We start from the raw sequence: 16,628 nt of genomic DNA on the forward strand, positions 1-16,628 counted from the left end.
GTGTGTCTGTCTGTCTGTCTGTGTGTACTGTGTGTAGATGCTGGGTAGTTGGCCTGGGCCTTTGCCTACAGTTCTGGGATTTCCTCATTCCTCTTTTATAGCCCTGTGTAGATCACTACTCCCTCTCAGATTGTTTCCTTGACTCTAGCAGGAAGAAGATGGCAGCATCAGCAATTGGCTGTAAACTCTGGAGCTGGAGTACTAGGGTGAAACTTAGTTCCATTACTTACAAGAGTTGGGACCTTACCTCGTCTATAAAATGGTGTTACTGATAATACCCACTTCATGAGTACTAAATTATACTTAATGAAAGTACTTAGAAAAATACAAAGAACATTGTAACAGTTCAATAAATAGTAGCAGTGGTGGTATTAGAAGAGGTTTTGAGCTTTGAGCACTGGGGAAAATAGTAAATATCATTAATAAAAATAACAGAGGTTGGTCCTGCAAAAATAGGAAAGCTTCAGTTTTTGGATATGTTGTGTTTAAAGTGCTTCTGAAATTTCCAGGTAGAAATGCCCAGCTAAGTATTAGAAGTTCTGGACTGGGAGTTGGGAATCAGTTATGGAGAGGCACAGGTTTTGGAGTTAATGTTAATTGAACTACTAAGACAGAGAGGATTGACAAAGAGGGGCTCGCTCAGATCAGATTTTCAAGGTAGGCTTACTCTTAGGGAAAGAGGTTAGGTAGTTTTCTCTTACCCAGTAAGGTTAGGAGAAAACTTTCAAGAGTGTGTTCTAGGATAGAGGCAGAGAATTTTCAAAATGGCAATGAAAAATGATATAGGATGGGACTGAGAAAATAGTAGGAAATGACCGTTAGTGACACTTAAGAACTACTGACCATTAAGAAATCAGCCTTATGAAAACAGTTTCCTATGGGGTAAGGGGCAGAGGCTTACCTTTGAGAGTTATATAGAGAAGAAGGGTGACAATTTGAGAAAGATAAAAGATTTGGGGAGAGTGTGCATTTTTAGCCCATGAATGGCTTTGAATAAAAGGACAAGGGTTACCCGAGCTGTTTATTAGGAGGAGACAGGTGAAACAAAGACAAATGCCAGAGAGGGAATAATTAATAGAGCACTTACCAAAATGGAACCTAGGGAAACATGCAGTCAGTTTTATAAAATATCAGAGAATATGAGAAAATTTTAAGATGGGACAAGGGAATTCTGAGAGTGCCACACTGGGTGACCCCAAGGTTCCCAGTAGAGTAGGAGCTACATTCATTGAGGATGATGTCTAGGACAGGATAGAAAGGTGGGTTGAACAGAGTGCTGAAATCATCACTCAGTTTAAGAAGTGTGTTTTAGAAGAATGACGTATAGAATGATAGAGATTCAGAGTCATAGGTGAGACTGAGTAAAGGCAGTAGATCTTGGGACGAACACGACACATCTTTGCAGGCACTCCTCTAGGTCTGTGAACATCAGGGAATCGAAGAAGCAATGGTGGTCTTTTGTGATGATGGCCAGGAATGTGGTGTAAAGGCAACCCTGAAGAATGCCAAGTTTAGCTGAGATTAGAATGTTTAAAAGTTACCTTTGGGAAAAAAAGGTCAAGAATACAAGTAATTTTCTTCACATTTAGAGTAGAAAAGAAGAATCGTTGGTGGTTGAGGGTGGATACTTTGGGGATATAGTTACAAACCAGTTAACTTAAATGTTCTTGGTTAATTTAAATGAAAATGGAAATATTAAAAACATATAGTTATTTTTTAATCTCTAAGAGCTTCGAAGTTCAGCCCTCTTTTCATATATGTAAAATAAATTTTTGAAGATCTTTAAAATGTTCATTTCTTAGATTTTAAAAGAATCTAAGAGATTTATCTTTATAGTCAAAATGCTATAGGTAAAACATGCACGTAAACCATTGTTTTCAGCGTATGCATTCAGGAACTAATATATTTGAGGTGTTATAAATTGCATTGTCAATTTACTATGGACGTTGTATTCATTTTATTTCAACATCTACATTACAATATGGTTCATTGTACCATTAATTAAATTTGAGTAAGTGTGCATTGTGGCCATGAGAGATGTGACTAGATAGAAGGATACACTAATGCCCATGGTTAGTACATATTTGAGCCTTACAACTCAATTATTTCTGCTAACCTGACTGCATTGAATTTGAGCATGCTGCTAGGTAGGAATTGCAAAGTTAAGTTACAGAAGCTGAATTATGCATAATTTGATAGTAACTTAATAGTAATTAAGTTAAATTGTGCCTTTCAGTGTTTTTCTTTGAATTGTCAGTAATTTTGTTTAGCTCATATTTAACACACAAATTATTCATCCATGTTTGACATCTAGTAGATTCATATGTTCTTCCTCTATCCTTTTGCCTTGCCCTTTGGTAAGAGTTATTAACTCACTATATAAAAAGCTGCATTATACATGTGCTGCTAATCACTTGCTACTTGAAAAAAATTAAATCTCTGAAAACATTTTAATTATTCATACAAACTTATACCAAGAAGTTAAAGAGGAAGAAATCATCTATCATTGCATTGAATCCCAACAAATAACTTGACAGCTTGGTCTTCTTCTACACTCCCATTGATTTGATTTTTTGAATTTAATTTTATTTAGTTTTTAGACTAAATCATAAATTCACATGGTTCTAAAAAGCTTCCTTCCTACCCAGCCATCGTCCATCTGCTATATTCTCCCCACCTTGCTTTGCAATTCTGTGTCTTATCTTGATAAATATGAATAAGTTGTTTACTGAAGTAACATTTAAGTAATGTAATACAATAAACCATTGTAAGTTTAAACACTTTTTATTAATAATGATTTTTAACATTAGTTTTTTATAGGAGCTTTTCACAGTAATAGTGTTTTACTACTGTTTCTTTAATACAGAAAACCAAAATTCTTGTTCTTCCAAAATTATACTTCAAATGTAGATAGGATTTCTAAAACTGCTAATTAGGATTTGTGTAACATTTGTAGGTTTAGCATGCTTTTGTGTAACTACACTTAGTATTTACTCCTCATGAGAATCCCGTGAAGATAGGGTAGGTATTAATTGTCTTCATTTTCCTGAGGAAACATCAGAATTGATATTTTGACCATTAGCTTTTAAATTCTAGTCTTTGCACTGCAGCCAGAATCTTAAGTCATTTGTCCTTCTTTGAAATGGCTTTTATCCATTTTTTTGACATTCTATATATTTTTTAATTGTAATGAAATCATGCTAATTTTTTTAAACAAACCTGAAAATACTAGAGTGAATACCTGTTTACCTGCCATTCTGTGTATCTGTCTTTAAATTCATATGAACGTACTTTATAGTTTATTTAGAGGGAAGAAAAGCATTTATGTCCCGAGTGTTTAACAGATGGGGAGATTCAGATGCCAGTAATAACCTGAAAATATTACAAATTCTTTCTTCTCTTGAATATACTTCTAAGTTTTCTGCAAGTCACTTGTAACTGTCAGACGTCTTCCTGTTACTATTTGCCTTCCGTTTCTAAGTTAAATGCCTGAATTTTCCTGAAGTTATATACATCCTAGGAAAGGAGACCTCAGCCCTCATTTATTCAGCAGCATTAATGAATTACATGGGTGTACACACTAGATTTTTTTCTTTAGATAACTTTTTTAAAAAATAGAACATGAATTATATATTATTAGCATTTGTAATACTTAAATTTTCTCAAACATTATGTATATCCATGGTTTCTTCTACAGAGAGATGCATGTGGCTCAAGGACATTTCCTAAGTCCCTTTGTTAGAGAATTCTTGCATACATTTATCCCAGCCACATATTCCTGTTCTTACTGGGGGTCTCAGGGCATCATTTTTTTCTGCTGTTATTTCTGTCTCTTAAAGGCACTATGCCTTCATGTGTTCTGCTGATTCTGATATGTTTTTGCCTAAAAAATAAGTAACCAAGCTTTTGAGGAGTTGTGTGTTCAATAAAAGTCCATAAATTTCCTACGTTTCGGGAGCACAGCTGTATTGCAGGTGCCTTTGACACGTATTTTGGAACTGCTGAGGCCTTATCTTACTGGGTTCATGGGTTGGAGCATTGTGGTGACCATTGAATAAATGAGGGGATTATGATAATTTTAAGGGAAAAGGTTATTCTGATATTTCCTTTGTACTGATGTTGCTCTGATTTACTCTTGTAGAACTAGATTTAAATATTAATCATTTAAGGTCAAATATCTAATGTATATATGGTCTTCAGTGGATACAACCCAGTTACAACCCAGTTATCGTAGCAATTTAGTAAAATAACTGTAATGGAATTTTTCTTTTGAATTTGGCTTTTCTTTTTCTTTTCTTTTTTTTTTTTTTTTTCCTGTCCACCAGGGAGTAACTATTCCCAGTCAGAGGCGCTATGTGTATTATTATAGCTACCTGTTAAAGAATCATCTGGATTATAGACCAGTGGCACTGTTGTTTCACAAGATGATGTTTGAAACTATTCCAATGTTCAGTGGCGGAACTTGCAGTAAGTGCTCTAAATTCTCATCCCTCCATGTACTGGAAAATTTTTCTGGACATATCTAGACGTTTACATAGAAATCTAGAAAGAAATTTACCACACTTAAAATGTACGTAGGAGTATATATTTCTGAAGTATCCAAACTAAGTAGCTCCGTTGTTCAGCTTATTGGGCTAAGGAGGCCAGCAGCCATGGGTTTTAATGTCTTAGAAGCCAAATTGTATTTATGAAAGAAACATTCTTTGCTGCATCTACCAAATGCAGCTTAAATGTAACCAGATGACTAAAAAACCTATCCCAGTAGAGATCCAGCATCCGAGTAGCAGTGGGATTCATTAGTTCCCTGTGTGGGGGCAGGGGCCAGTTCCTTCCTATCTTAGGAAGATTAGATATTGGTAGTAATGGTGACAGGGACAATAGAAAGGAAAGGAAAAAATTAAAAGACGTGGCGACCTGCTGAAATATGTTGAGTGAATAGGGTTGAGTCAGAGTGTGTGGAGCATTAGAGACAACCTGGGATTAAATCCAAGATCCAGTGACAGTTTTGTTAGTTCTCTCATTGCTAGATTGTATAACCTCAGGCACACTCTACTTGTCTTTATGTTTGCTTGTCAATAAAATGAAGACATTTCGAAATCTGAAAATTTCTAAGTATGTACTAAACAGAGTTCATGTCGGTGATATCTGCCTCCCATTGATTTCTCTTACCCTAGCCTCTGTGAGCCTCCCTCAGTGATCCTGATCCTGGTCTGCTTCTCTGCTAGTCTTGGCTGGAGTTCTTAGACTGAAAGGAGCCTTAATACTGAATAGCCAGACCCAAGCAGTTAGTCAAGAGAGAATGTGTGGGTGGAAGTATTATCCAGCCCAGTAAAAGATCAGACTGTTGCTGCTTTTTTTCTGTAACTGCCTTGGCAGTGATCAGTCATGTTTTCATGTTTAAGAAATATGTTTCATTTATTTAGAGAGCAGTTCTGTAGTTTGTAGATAAGCAACTACTACAGTATTTCTTTGAATACCTCTAATAATATTTCAGTGAGGTTTTGTAATTTGTTAGTGGTTTTAGTTTTTAGTTTTAAGTTTTGCTTCTTGAAAATACTTATGTAGTTAAAAAATTTCTATCTCTAAATTATCCTGTACTGAGGAAATTAATTTCTTGATAGTGTTTGTCTTTCTCAGGTATTACCACCTTCATATCTTTCCTGTGTTCTTAGAGCTGGACACCTTTATCATAGGCCACAGATTTATTAATAAAGTTTGATATAGGCTCACTGATTTGATTGCCTTAGCAAAGCACAATGGGAGCCCTAACTGATGGCTGTCGTCATCTCTGTACAGCAAAGGCCAAGCACCACAGCAGTGCTCCGTGGAGACAGGCGGTGGTTCCGCTGGTGGGGAGCGCAGCATGGTGTGTAAACCTGTGGAATCTCTGTGTTGTACACCTGAAACTAATGGCACATTGAGTGTCAACTCTGCGTCAACACAAATAATAGAGTCTGTGATTAAAAAAAAGTTCTAAATGCAAGGCATTAGACTGTCAGAGGTGACTGACACAGGAACGTAACACGTTCATAGAGGAGAAGGAAAAAGGAAGAAAACATTCTTGCTCTTCCTGTAGGATAAATATCAGGTGTAAGGGCCAAAAGGAGGGTTTAATTTTAGGGAGAGAATAAGAGAAAGAGAACATTCAGTTCAATAATCCACCTATCTAGTGTAATTTTTTTCATTGGCTTCTCTAGCAAAAACCTGACAGTTCTGCTCTGCCTGCAACGTTCTGATGGATTTTTGTTTTGTTCTTGTCTTTTTCCACTATTACATTTAAACTTTCAAATTACTGACTGCTGAAAACTTTTCATCTTTACTAATTTTCTCCATTTATGCCCTGTGGTTTCATACTATGTAATAAAGCTGTATTAAAAGTAAACATAATTGAATGGGAGGTTATACGTATAAATTATAAATGGTGTATTCAGAAAAATAAAAGTTTTAGGGGTTGTCATATGGTTTCACAGAGGAAGTCCAGCTCTTCCTTGAATGGTAGAGAAAGTGTACCTTTTATATTGGCATTAAAACTGAAGGAAGTACTGCAGGTGTGACTTGAAGTACAATAGCAGGACATGAGCTGGACCCAGAGGCATGGAGGGTGTCATGTGTGGCCCGCTGTCAGAGGAGCCTAAATGGGGATGTTAGACTGGATTTGATAGGTGCTGTTGCATCAGTGACAGGTCAAGAGGCTTAGGCTCTGTTTTAAGTCTGGCTGGGTAGGAAGTGGTGATTGCACGATGGGGAACCAGTGGTGGAAAGGAATCCAGTTACGGGACTTGTTGTGAGCCAGATGTGCTTTGCTAAGGCAGTCAAATCTCCTTTCCTTTTTATATTTAAACATTTTGTCAGTTTTGATTCTGGCCATATGAATAATTCCCAAAAGAGGGGAGAAGGGAAAACGAATCTCACTGAGACTTGGGAGACGTGAATGTTTTTTGTTTTTAAACATGTTTTGGTCAGGTTAAGGTCAGCTGTTTATATGAAGATCCTCAGTGGGTTCTTGAAAGTGGGTTTGAATCTTAGGTGAGAGCTAGATCTGGTATTTTGGGAGCATCAGGCAGCAGGCATAGTAATTAATTAGCCTTCTGTGTAAATATGGTATTGGGCTAGAGGTTGGGAAGGCTTAGGGAAACAGAGTGGGAGGAGTGTGAGACCTGGTGAGTTGGGAGTTTGGGTTCAGGGGAAAGGTTGGGACCCTTGAGGAAAACGAAGTAGTTTCTGCAAAGCTGTCAGGGGTCAGCAGCTGTTTTCTTACTGAATTATTGTCCTAATATTCCTAAATAAAGGAAAAGTTACTATACTCTTCACATCTGAAAGGGTTAAAACATTAGTAAAAGATGAGCAGTGTGATTTTCTGTCAGTAGGCATATGTCAAAACAGTTTAATCCTGATTTTTGTTGACCAGGTATTGACTTGTCATTTCTTTAGAACACAGTCAGTTGTATCAAAGAGAAAATACTTGACTTGTGTCTTAGAAGTCAGCAGAACTGCACTGATGTTGGACTTCTGATAAGTTAGCTCTTGAAGATCTAAGATGGGGAATTCGTATTGTAAATGAACTGATTTTCTGTAGTGATTTAAGGAAAACTTTTAAACTTAGGTTTTGGGGTAGATTCTAAGTGACGCTGATTTGTAATTAGTTTATGAATGGATTACACAGTTTCAGAATTCCTGAAGATGCACATTTTAGATGTAGTTTAATTGAAATCTGGCTTCTACTGTTAATACACTTTTTAAAGTCCTAAAAAGAGGTTTATCACATTCTGAACTAGTGGAGTCTTAAGATTACAAGGCATTTCATCCTGGCTGATTTTTATCATAGCTTTGGAATCATAGCTTTTTGTTTGCTTTTTCAAGCTAGAGTTTCTAGTGAAATTTTCAGAATCACATAATCTTGTAAAATGGCTTGCTGTACTTTGAACCTTTAGTCAAGGAAGTGAAAATTATGGACAGATTGTTGGTAATGTTTCCCTTTTTGGAGTGCCCTTTTTCTTGTGATAAATGGCTCACATTCATATTAGAAAAACCCAACAGGCTGTTATCAGACCTTCTGTTTATTATGTGAGTGCTGGTGCTGCTCTAGATATACACGGATAAGCCCATACGTGTTTACTGATGGGAACGTGCATCTAGCTTGGATACGCCTTTTGCCTTTTTCTCACTTGTTGGTCACATTGATAAACAACGTGATACTTCTTTCTGCATCTCTAACGATGATGCTTTTAGCGTTAAGGATTTTATGCCAGTTTTTATATATGTGCATATTTTATATATAAATATATATGAAATACACATGAAATTTTTCATGTACTTTTTGCTAGCTTATGATTTTATTTCTTGATGGTCTTGGCATATTTCCTTCAAGACCCACTTACTCGTAAGGTTAATCACTAAAACATATAATCTTTTCCTTTATTTTAAAACAGATAGGGACCAAAGCCAAAATACTTGTTAATGAAAGTGGAGTGTGTTTTGGAGGGAGGGGGATTTTGCTACAGTTCCCGCTGGAGTCTTGTATTTCTTTGCCGACATTTCCAATCTCTGTCTTCCTGTTTCTCATGATGATGGCTTTATATCTCAATTAAATGTGAGCTATAGGTAAAATAAATGAGAGTTAATATTTTTATAAATAGAGTCTTGTGTTTATGGAATTTATAACTTTGTTACAGATTGTATTCTCATGCGTCTTATGAACATGTAATGATTTGTGTTTTGTGGGTTTTATTACATGGTAGAGACATTAAAATACTGCAGCAAATATCTGTTTTTAAAGTTACTTTTCATGCAGTTCATAGATGTGCCAGAAGATTATTTTTGCATCTTAATTATAAATCGAATTTATATTAAATTTTTAACATTTTAATGTTAAAGTTTTGCTGTTATTGTAGTTCCAGAAGTCTACTGTTGGGATTTAGTATTTGTGAACTAGAACCAGTAAGTAGAACTTTATGCTGAAGGTTAAAATTAGGGAAACTTTTGTACTGGCTATATTTTCTGACCTTTTTTTTTTATTTTATTTTTTTAAAGATTTTATTTATGTATTTGACAGAGAGAAATCACAAGTAGATGGAGAGGCAGGCAGAGAGAGAGAGAGAGGGAAGCAGGCTCCCTGCGGAGCAGAGAGCCCGATGCGGGGCTCGATCCCAGGACCCTGAGATCATGACCTGAGCCGAAGGCAGCGGCTTAACCCACTGAGCCACCCAGGCGCCCTATTTTCTGACCTTTTTAAAAAAATATTGATGTGTTTTAGATCTGGGCTACAGATGCCGAATTACTATTCTGTGTGTATTGCTAATATTAACCATTAAAATGGTGTTTGACAGTTTGACATTTGAAGGCATTTCCTGTGGAATGATGCTAACATGTATTTAACCATGCAGATCCTCAGTTTGTGGTCTGCCAGCTAAAGGTGAAGATCTATTCCTCCAATTCAGGACCCACACGACGGGAAGACAAGTTCATGTACTTTGAGTTCCCTCAGCCTTTGCCTGTGTGTGGTGACATCAAAGTAGAGTTCTTCCACAAGCAGAACAAGATGCTAAAAAAGGTTTGCCCTTTACTTTTATTGGGAAGAATATCCAAAATCATACTTTGAAGAGTAACCTCAGATCTTTTGCTTAAAATATTTGGTTAGGCAGAAATCATTCTGTAAGGAGAGATTACGGGATAATATTTTGTGACTGACCATTCATTGAATTAATTATAATTGGTTTTCTGTTAGATCTACGCATGGTTTGCTTACTATAGCACTGATGAGCCATTATATTGGTAAAAAAAAAAAAAGAAATCTTACTAGAGGAAAAGTCCTTATGTCATTGTAATTTGAAATGAATTTTCTTTAAGTTGGGTTATGCAGAGAAATTTTATAAAAATATTAAAGATTGCATACCCCATTAAATCAGTTACCATCTTTTTAGACAGGATGATCAATTACCAAGAAAAAGTTAGCAAGGGGCCAGGGGCCATGGGTTTATAAAGAAAAAAATTCTCTATATGTATAAATAAGATCTGTTCCATGGTCTTGTGTAATGACACAAAACACTTTCCCCCCATTTTGGTTTATTTTTTGTGACACTATGTCATTTTATATTTGGCTTTCTCAAATTTATTGAATATTTCGAATTTTAGTTAGAGTGGTAAGTATACAAAAGAAGTAATAACGAGTGAAAAAGTGTGATATTAAGTATACAGATTCAGAAAGTTAGTGGGGTTTGCTTCTTACTGAGCCATAGTTAGGGAATTCAAGAGCTCATTCTTAAAACCGTCTTGGTTTAAGATGTGAAGTGTGAACATTTGAGATGAGTGTGCCTAAGGTGCAACATTTTGGGGTATAATGATAAAAGATTCTAGCTTTGTATGTTGTTACTGCCTCATTAAACATACCACATAGTGTATTGCCATTCTTTAGACATTCTTAGTAATAGAACTGATTTAGTTTTCCTGATATTTAGCTTAAAAAAAAAAAGGAAGTTTCATTTATTATTAAAACTTTAAACTCTACCTTGATTTATTTAAAGAAATACAATTTCCTATACCCAGAAGCCATATAGCTGGGAAATGACAAAATGTTAAACTGTTGTTTTTTTTTTTTTTTTTTTCACTAGAAACCCATTTCCTACCTATTCTGTATAAGTGAAAGTTAAATATATCTTGATAACTTTGGGAAATAATGTTTCTGTAGTCCAGGAAGCATTAGCAGGTGTTTAAAATTATCTTTTCCCTTCTGCTCATTGTAAGACTGGCACACACAAAATTTTATTTATTTATTTATTTTAATTATTTATTTAAAGTGGGCTTCACACCCAATATGGAGCTTGAACTCATGACCCTGAGATCAAGAGTCACAAGCTCTACCAAATGTGACAGCCAGGTGCCCGTAAAATTTTATATTTTACTTGTAAAAATAGGCACCTGCATCACTCTGTCCCTATACCTTTAGGAATGTGTAAGTACTTATTTTCAGTTGTCTGTATGTTACTTTAATACATACAAATTTGAAGATTAGATTAATATTTGTAGTAAATCTGGGATTACTTTACATATATTTATTTGCATTTTATGTGATTTTGCTTACCTATTATAAATGTTGCTGTGATTTAAACAAAAATAGATTTAATATAATCATTACCTATACAGAATCCACATTTTTTAAGATTTAAATATTACTAGCTTGTGTTTTTCTGACTCTAAGTTAAATATATGTACTGTTACTAACTTAGTGACTTTGCTAAAATAATTGAAATTAACAAAATTTTTTTTTAAAGATTTAACATATGAGGGACACCTGGGTGCCTCAGAGGGTTAAAGCCTCTGCCTTCGGCTCAGGTCATGATCTCAGGATCCTGGGATCAAGTCCCACATCAGGCTCTCTGCTCAGCAGGGTGCCTGCTCTTCCCCGCCCCCCCCACCCCTGCCTACTTCTCTGCCTACTTATGATCTCTGTCGAATAAATAAATAAAATATTTAAAACAAGGACTTACATATGACATTGCTAGGTACTGTTAAAAGATAAAAAGAATGTTAAATGAAATATACTTGAAGGTCTTACATCTTTGTGGGAAAATAGCAAAACTATTAGAATAATAGTTCTAATAGGTAAATTAGAATAAAAGATTTGATAGCAGTTCAAGGCACCAGATAAGATGTCATAAAGCTGCACATGGGCCATGTCAGCCAAATTCCAGTCATGAAGAGAGAGAGAACATTTTCTGTGTTGGTCATGAAAGGGCTGACGTGATGAACTTCTGATTGATGTTTTTTTGATTAACAGGACCTTGTATTATTTTTAAGAAGTAATTTTTTTAAAATAGGCATTTTATAACCTAAAAAAGTCAGAATGACTTGTCTTCCTTCCCTCATATTCTGAGGTTTTTCAGGCATACACATTGTAGTGTAAGAAACTGGAGCCACTTAGTGTTTTCATTGCTTCTGAAGTAGAAATGTGTCTGCCTTGCTTCTTTGGGAAGTTGTACGGACATTTCAAGAACTTTTGTTAAAGTAAATTTTCTAATGGATAACTTTTTTTTTAAGATTTTATGTATTTATTTGGGAGAGAAAGAAGGATTTGGGGCGGGAGTTGTAGAGGGAGAACCAGACCCCACTGAGCAGGGAGCCTAATGCGGGACTTGAGCCCAGGACCCTAGGATCATGACCTGAGCCGAAGGCAGACACTTAACTGACTGAACCACCCAGGTGACCCTGTAATGGATAGCTTGTTGAAATAGACCATAAAACCCATTTCTGATTATTTAATACACACATATATACAAACTCAAACATTTTTTAAGGCTAACATTAGACAAGAAAGGAAATACTTTACCTAAGCTTTTAAAACAAAAGTAAGTTATCTTAGAACCTGTGGAGTTACATTTCTGTCTAAAATTTGAAAAAAGAATAAACATACATGAATTAGAGCAACAGATAACCAGTAGCTTGCCAAATATTAGTCTGTACGTTTGTCTTTATTCAGACTACCAAATGACGTGTCACCTATTTTATTGACTTCTTGGGATGAGTATTAAATATAGGTGATATATTTTCTTTAAAAAAATTTAATGTCTTTTTTTTTTTTAAAGGACAAAATGTTTCACTTTTGGGTAAACACATTCTTCATACCAGGACCAGAGGAAACCTCAGAAAAAGTAGAAAATGGAAGTCTCTGTGATCAAGAAATTGATAGTATTTGCAGTATAGAACGTGCAGATAATGACAAGGAATATCTAGTACTCACTCTAACAAAAAATGATCTTGACAAAGCAAACAAAGACAAGGCCAACCGATACTTTTCTCCAAATTTTAAGGTAAGTTAAAAACATTTCGAGGAATTAGTGGGTTACTCTGTGTGTGTGTGTCTGTGTGTAGTATATAGCTGGTAAAGGACTTGTGTGACTGAGGTTTAAATCAAATTAAGTATTAATTAGAAGCAATATTTAGGTATCAGTAATGTGAGTTTCTAACATGGATGCACACAAAATTTTAAAAAGCTGCCTCCCCCACCACCCCGGCCCTTCTTCGTTGTTGTTTGGTGAAATCTGGGGCAGGGGTTGGGAAGGGGAATTCAGTTTATGGGACATGAAATAGGAATGAGGGAAGAAAGAAGTTAAAGGGAATTCAGTCATTTGGGAATGATTCGTATGGAATGTTCTTTATTTTTTTATTATTTTTTATTTTTTATAAACATGTATTTTTATCCCCAGGGGTACAGGTCTGAATCAGCACTCACCAAAGCACATACCCTCCCCAATGTCCATAACCCCACCTCCCCTTCTCCCAACCCCCCTGCCCCCAGCAACCCTCAGTTTGTTTTGTGAGATTAAGAGTCAACTTATGGTTTGTCTCCCTCCCAATCCCATCTTGTTTCATTGATTCTTTTCCTACCCACTTAAGCCCCCATGTTGCATCACCACTTCCTCATATGATATGAGGTTGTGATATGATGAGATATGATAGTTGTCTTTCTCTGCTTGACTTAGTTCGCTAAGCATGATACGCTCTAGTTCCATCCATGTTGTCGCAAATGGCACGATTTCATTTCCTTTGATGGCTGCATAGTATTTCGTATGGAATGTTCTTAACTGTTCCTACTTTTGTCCCCTTCCAGTTTATTCTCAACTCCTCAGAGTGATCTTGAAATAGATAGATTGTTATAATTGATATGTTGTTATCACTCGTGTTTATACTTTTTAAAGACCTTGTGGTTTTTTGATATGACCTACAAGGACCTACATAATTCAGCCCAGGCTTACCTCCCACATGAGCTCTAGCCACATTCTGCTCCTGCTCCAAGATTCACCCAATCTGGTCTCTCTTCAGTTCTTCCAAATGCTAAGCTCCTTCTGCCTCCAGTCTTTTCAGTTCTTTTTCTCTCCCTGAGGACCTCCCCACCTTCCATCTTTCCCCTGCTGTTCCCACATTTGGCTACCCTTCCGTGTGGTAGCCTTTGCTTTAGTCTTGTTGGTCTGAAAGGCCTCTTGTCAAGCTCTTGTGTTACTCCCTTTATAAAGCTCTACTTCCTCATATTGTGGAATTATTTGGGTCCTTACTTATATCTATATGTGATGTGTGTGCATATTTTTAGTCCTGTGTGTTGATAAGAATTTTCCAGGTTAAAAAATCTGATTTGTCAATATTTCCAAATGGTAGTTTGCACTTTTTTCCTTCCCCTTTCCTGTTTCTCCTTCTACCTGATTTTCCTCCTTCCTTTCACCATACCCTTCTTTCTCTTTCAAAAATATTTTCTTACTTATTTTGCCTCATTCCATTTTTATAATATGCAGCAAGCCTACCCATAGTTGATAAGTATAAGAATATTGTGAGCAATCCTAAAAATAAATGGGAGGCTACATATTTTAAGTGAAAATAAATCCAATATTAAGTGCCTTTAAATCTTAGACTTCTTTTAAGTGATTAGAAGGGTCTTTGAGAATTCACAGGTTTCCATCGACTATGTCTGCGTTTTCCTTAATTATTAGCTTTTATGGTGTGACTTCCTCTGGTTTTATTGTTTTAATATTAAATATTTTTTAATATTACAAGAATATATATTTGTGATTACAAATTAAAACTCTTTCAGTTATCAGTAAACAGATATAATGCTGTAAGTGTTTATGAACAAATGAGCAGAGGTGGCATAAAGCACGATCTTGGTGTGTTTTTTAGCCCAGTAGTTAAGAGAAGACCTCTCTAGCAGGTGACCTTTTATCAGAGGCCCACATGGAATGAGTGAGCAGTACAAACATGTGGGATGGGAGGGAAGGGCAGATACAACAGCCCTGAGACAGAATGATTCTCCCATGTTTGAGGAGCAGTAGACAAGCAGCCATTTTGACTAAAGCACATCGGTCTGACTGTGAAGACATTGGTGTGTTTCCAGCACAGGAAGGATGTCATCTGAATTGTCTTTAAAATGTAGACTGGAGAGGAGGCAAGGACAGAGCTGGGAGATGAAGTGAGAAGCTGCCACCGTGGTTTAATGTAGCTGAGAGTTGGTGGCTGCAGGGACTAGCGTGGTAGCAGTGGGCACACTGAGAAGCTGTCAGAGGAGGTAGAGATGGCATCGTGTGGGTGGACCCAAAAGGGTTTGCTGATGGAGCGGATGTTGGATGTAAGAGGAGGAGAAGTGAGGATGACTTTTAGGTAGTGGATCAGGGGTAGGTTGTAGATAGAGCAGATAGAGCAGATCCACTGCCTTCTGCGCCTCTGCTTCCTCTCCGGGGAGACGGAAATCCCTGCCTCGCTGAGTTGTTGGACGGCTCTCCAGCACTGCTGTGATGGCCCTTTGTCCACTGTCAGATCACTGTCTGATGTTCTTAACCTTCAGGGCTGACGGGATCCCAAACATCGCTGCTAGTCAGTGTTTTTATAATGTAGTACTTGTTTAGTGTTATTTGTGTCAGAAAATACACTGAGGCTCAGAGTGGTAGTAAGTGCAACATTCTTTTGGATCTCAGCTATTTGTACATTGAAGTTTATTGAAAAGACACTTTTTAAATGACCAACGAACTTCAGTCTCAGTGCTTTTTTTTTTCAGTAGAATTATTTAGTTAATGCTTACAGCTTATGCTTATTATGTTAGTACATCCCAGTGTATCTTTTCAGTGTATAACAAGAAAACATTGGAAATCTGAAGCAGACGGTCATTTAAAAGATAGCTGCCTTTTCAAGATCCTGTTTGTCATTGCATTTTTAAAAAACAAATCTGTTAAAATATGTATCTCTACTAAGTCATTTAAGATTAGTCAGATTTATGGATTTTCCACTTAAACTCTGTCTTTTTTCTCTAGGTGAAACTGTACTTCACGAAAACAGTAGAGGAGCCGTCGAATCCCGAGGCTAACAGTTCAACTTCTGTAACACCAGATGTTAGTGACAATGAACCTGATCATTATAGATATTCTGACACCACTGACTCTGATCCAGAGAATGAACCTTTTGATGAAGATCAGCATACACAAATTAGAAAAATCTGAATTTTTTTTTTTTAATCAAGAGGGATAAAACACCATGAAAACAAACTTGAATAAACTGAAATTGGTCCTTTTTTTTAATGGCAATAGGACATTGTGTCAGATTACCAGTTATAGGAACAATTCTCTTTTCCTGACCAATCTTGTTTTACCCTATACATCCACAGGGTTTTGACACTTGTTGTCCAGTTGAAAAAAGGTTGTGTAGCTGTGTCATGTATATACCTTTTTGTGTCAAAAGGACATTTAAAATTCAATTAGGATAAATAAAGATGGCACTTTCCCATTTTATTCCAGTTTTATAAAAAGTGGAGACAGACTGATGTGTATACGTAGGAATTTCTTATTTTGTGTTCTGTCACCAACTGAAGTGGCTCAAGAGTTGTGATAACACAGGTTCACATCCTACCCCTTTGCACTTGTGGCAACAGATAAGTTTGCAGTTGGCTAAGAGGAGTTTCTCCAGGGTTTTGCTACATTCTAATGCATGTATTCGGGTTAGGGGAATGGAGGGAGTGCTCAGAAAGGGATATCTGTTAGCTGGACTCTGGACCATATACCATCTCCAGCTACTTCACGCACCTTTCTTTAGCATGCTACAGTTATTAATCTGGATGTTTAAGGAACTGGCCGCTGTCACTGCTTGTTGTTTTGTGCATT

General features: G+C 36.4%; 1 protein-coding gene across 8 annotated transcripts in view; it reads left to right on the forward strand.

The window, feature by feature from the left end:
- LOC131828977 (phosphatidylinositol 3,4,5-trisphosphate 3-phosphatase and dual-specificity protein phosphatase PTEN-like) overlaps positions 1-16,259 on the forward strand; it is a 96,728-nt gene extending 80,469 nt beyond the window's left edge. For all 8 annotated transcript variants that reach the window (XM_059170271.1, XM_059170273.1, XM_059170274.1 and 5 more), the window contains 4 exons: positions 4,326-4,467; positions 9,384-9,550; positions 12,579-12,803; positions 15,786-16,259. In XM_059170271.1, coding sequence (XP_059026254.1) covers positions 4,326-4,467; positions 9,384-9,550; positions 12,579-12,803; positions 15,786-15,971 — 720 coding nt within the window. In that variant the 3' untranslated portion in view covers positions 15,972-16,259. The remainder of the gene's footprint in view (positions 1-4,325; positions 4,468-9,383; positions 9,551-12,578; positions 12,804-15,785) is intronic.
- The last annotated feature ends 369 nt before the right edge of the window (positions 16,260-16,628 follow it).

The sequence above is a fragment of the Mustela lutreola genome, chromosome 4 (assembly GCF_030435805.1).
Source record: "Mustela lutreola isolate mMusLut2 chromosome 4, mMusLut2.pri, whole genome shotgun sequence".
NCBI classification, from domain to species: domain Eukaryota; kingdom Metazoa; phylum Chordata; class Mammalia; order Carnivora; family Mustelidae; genus Mustela; species Mustela lutreola.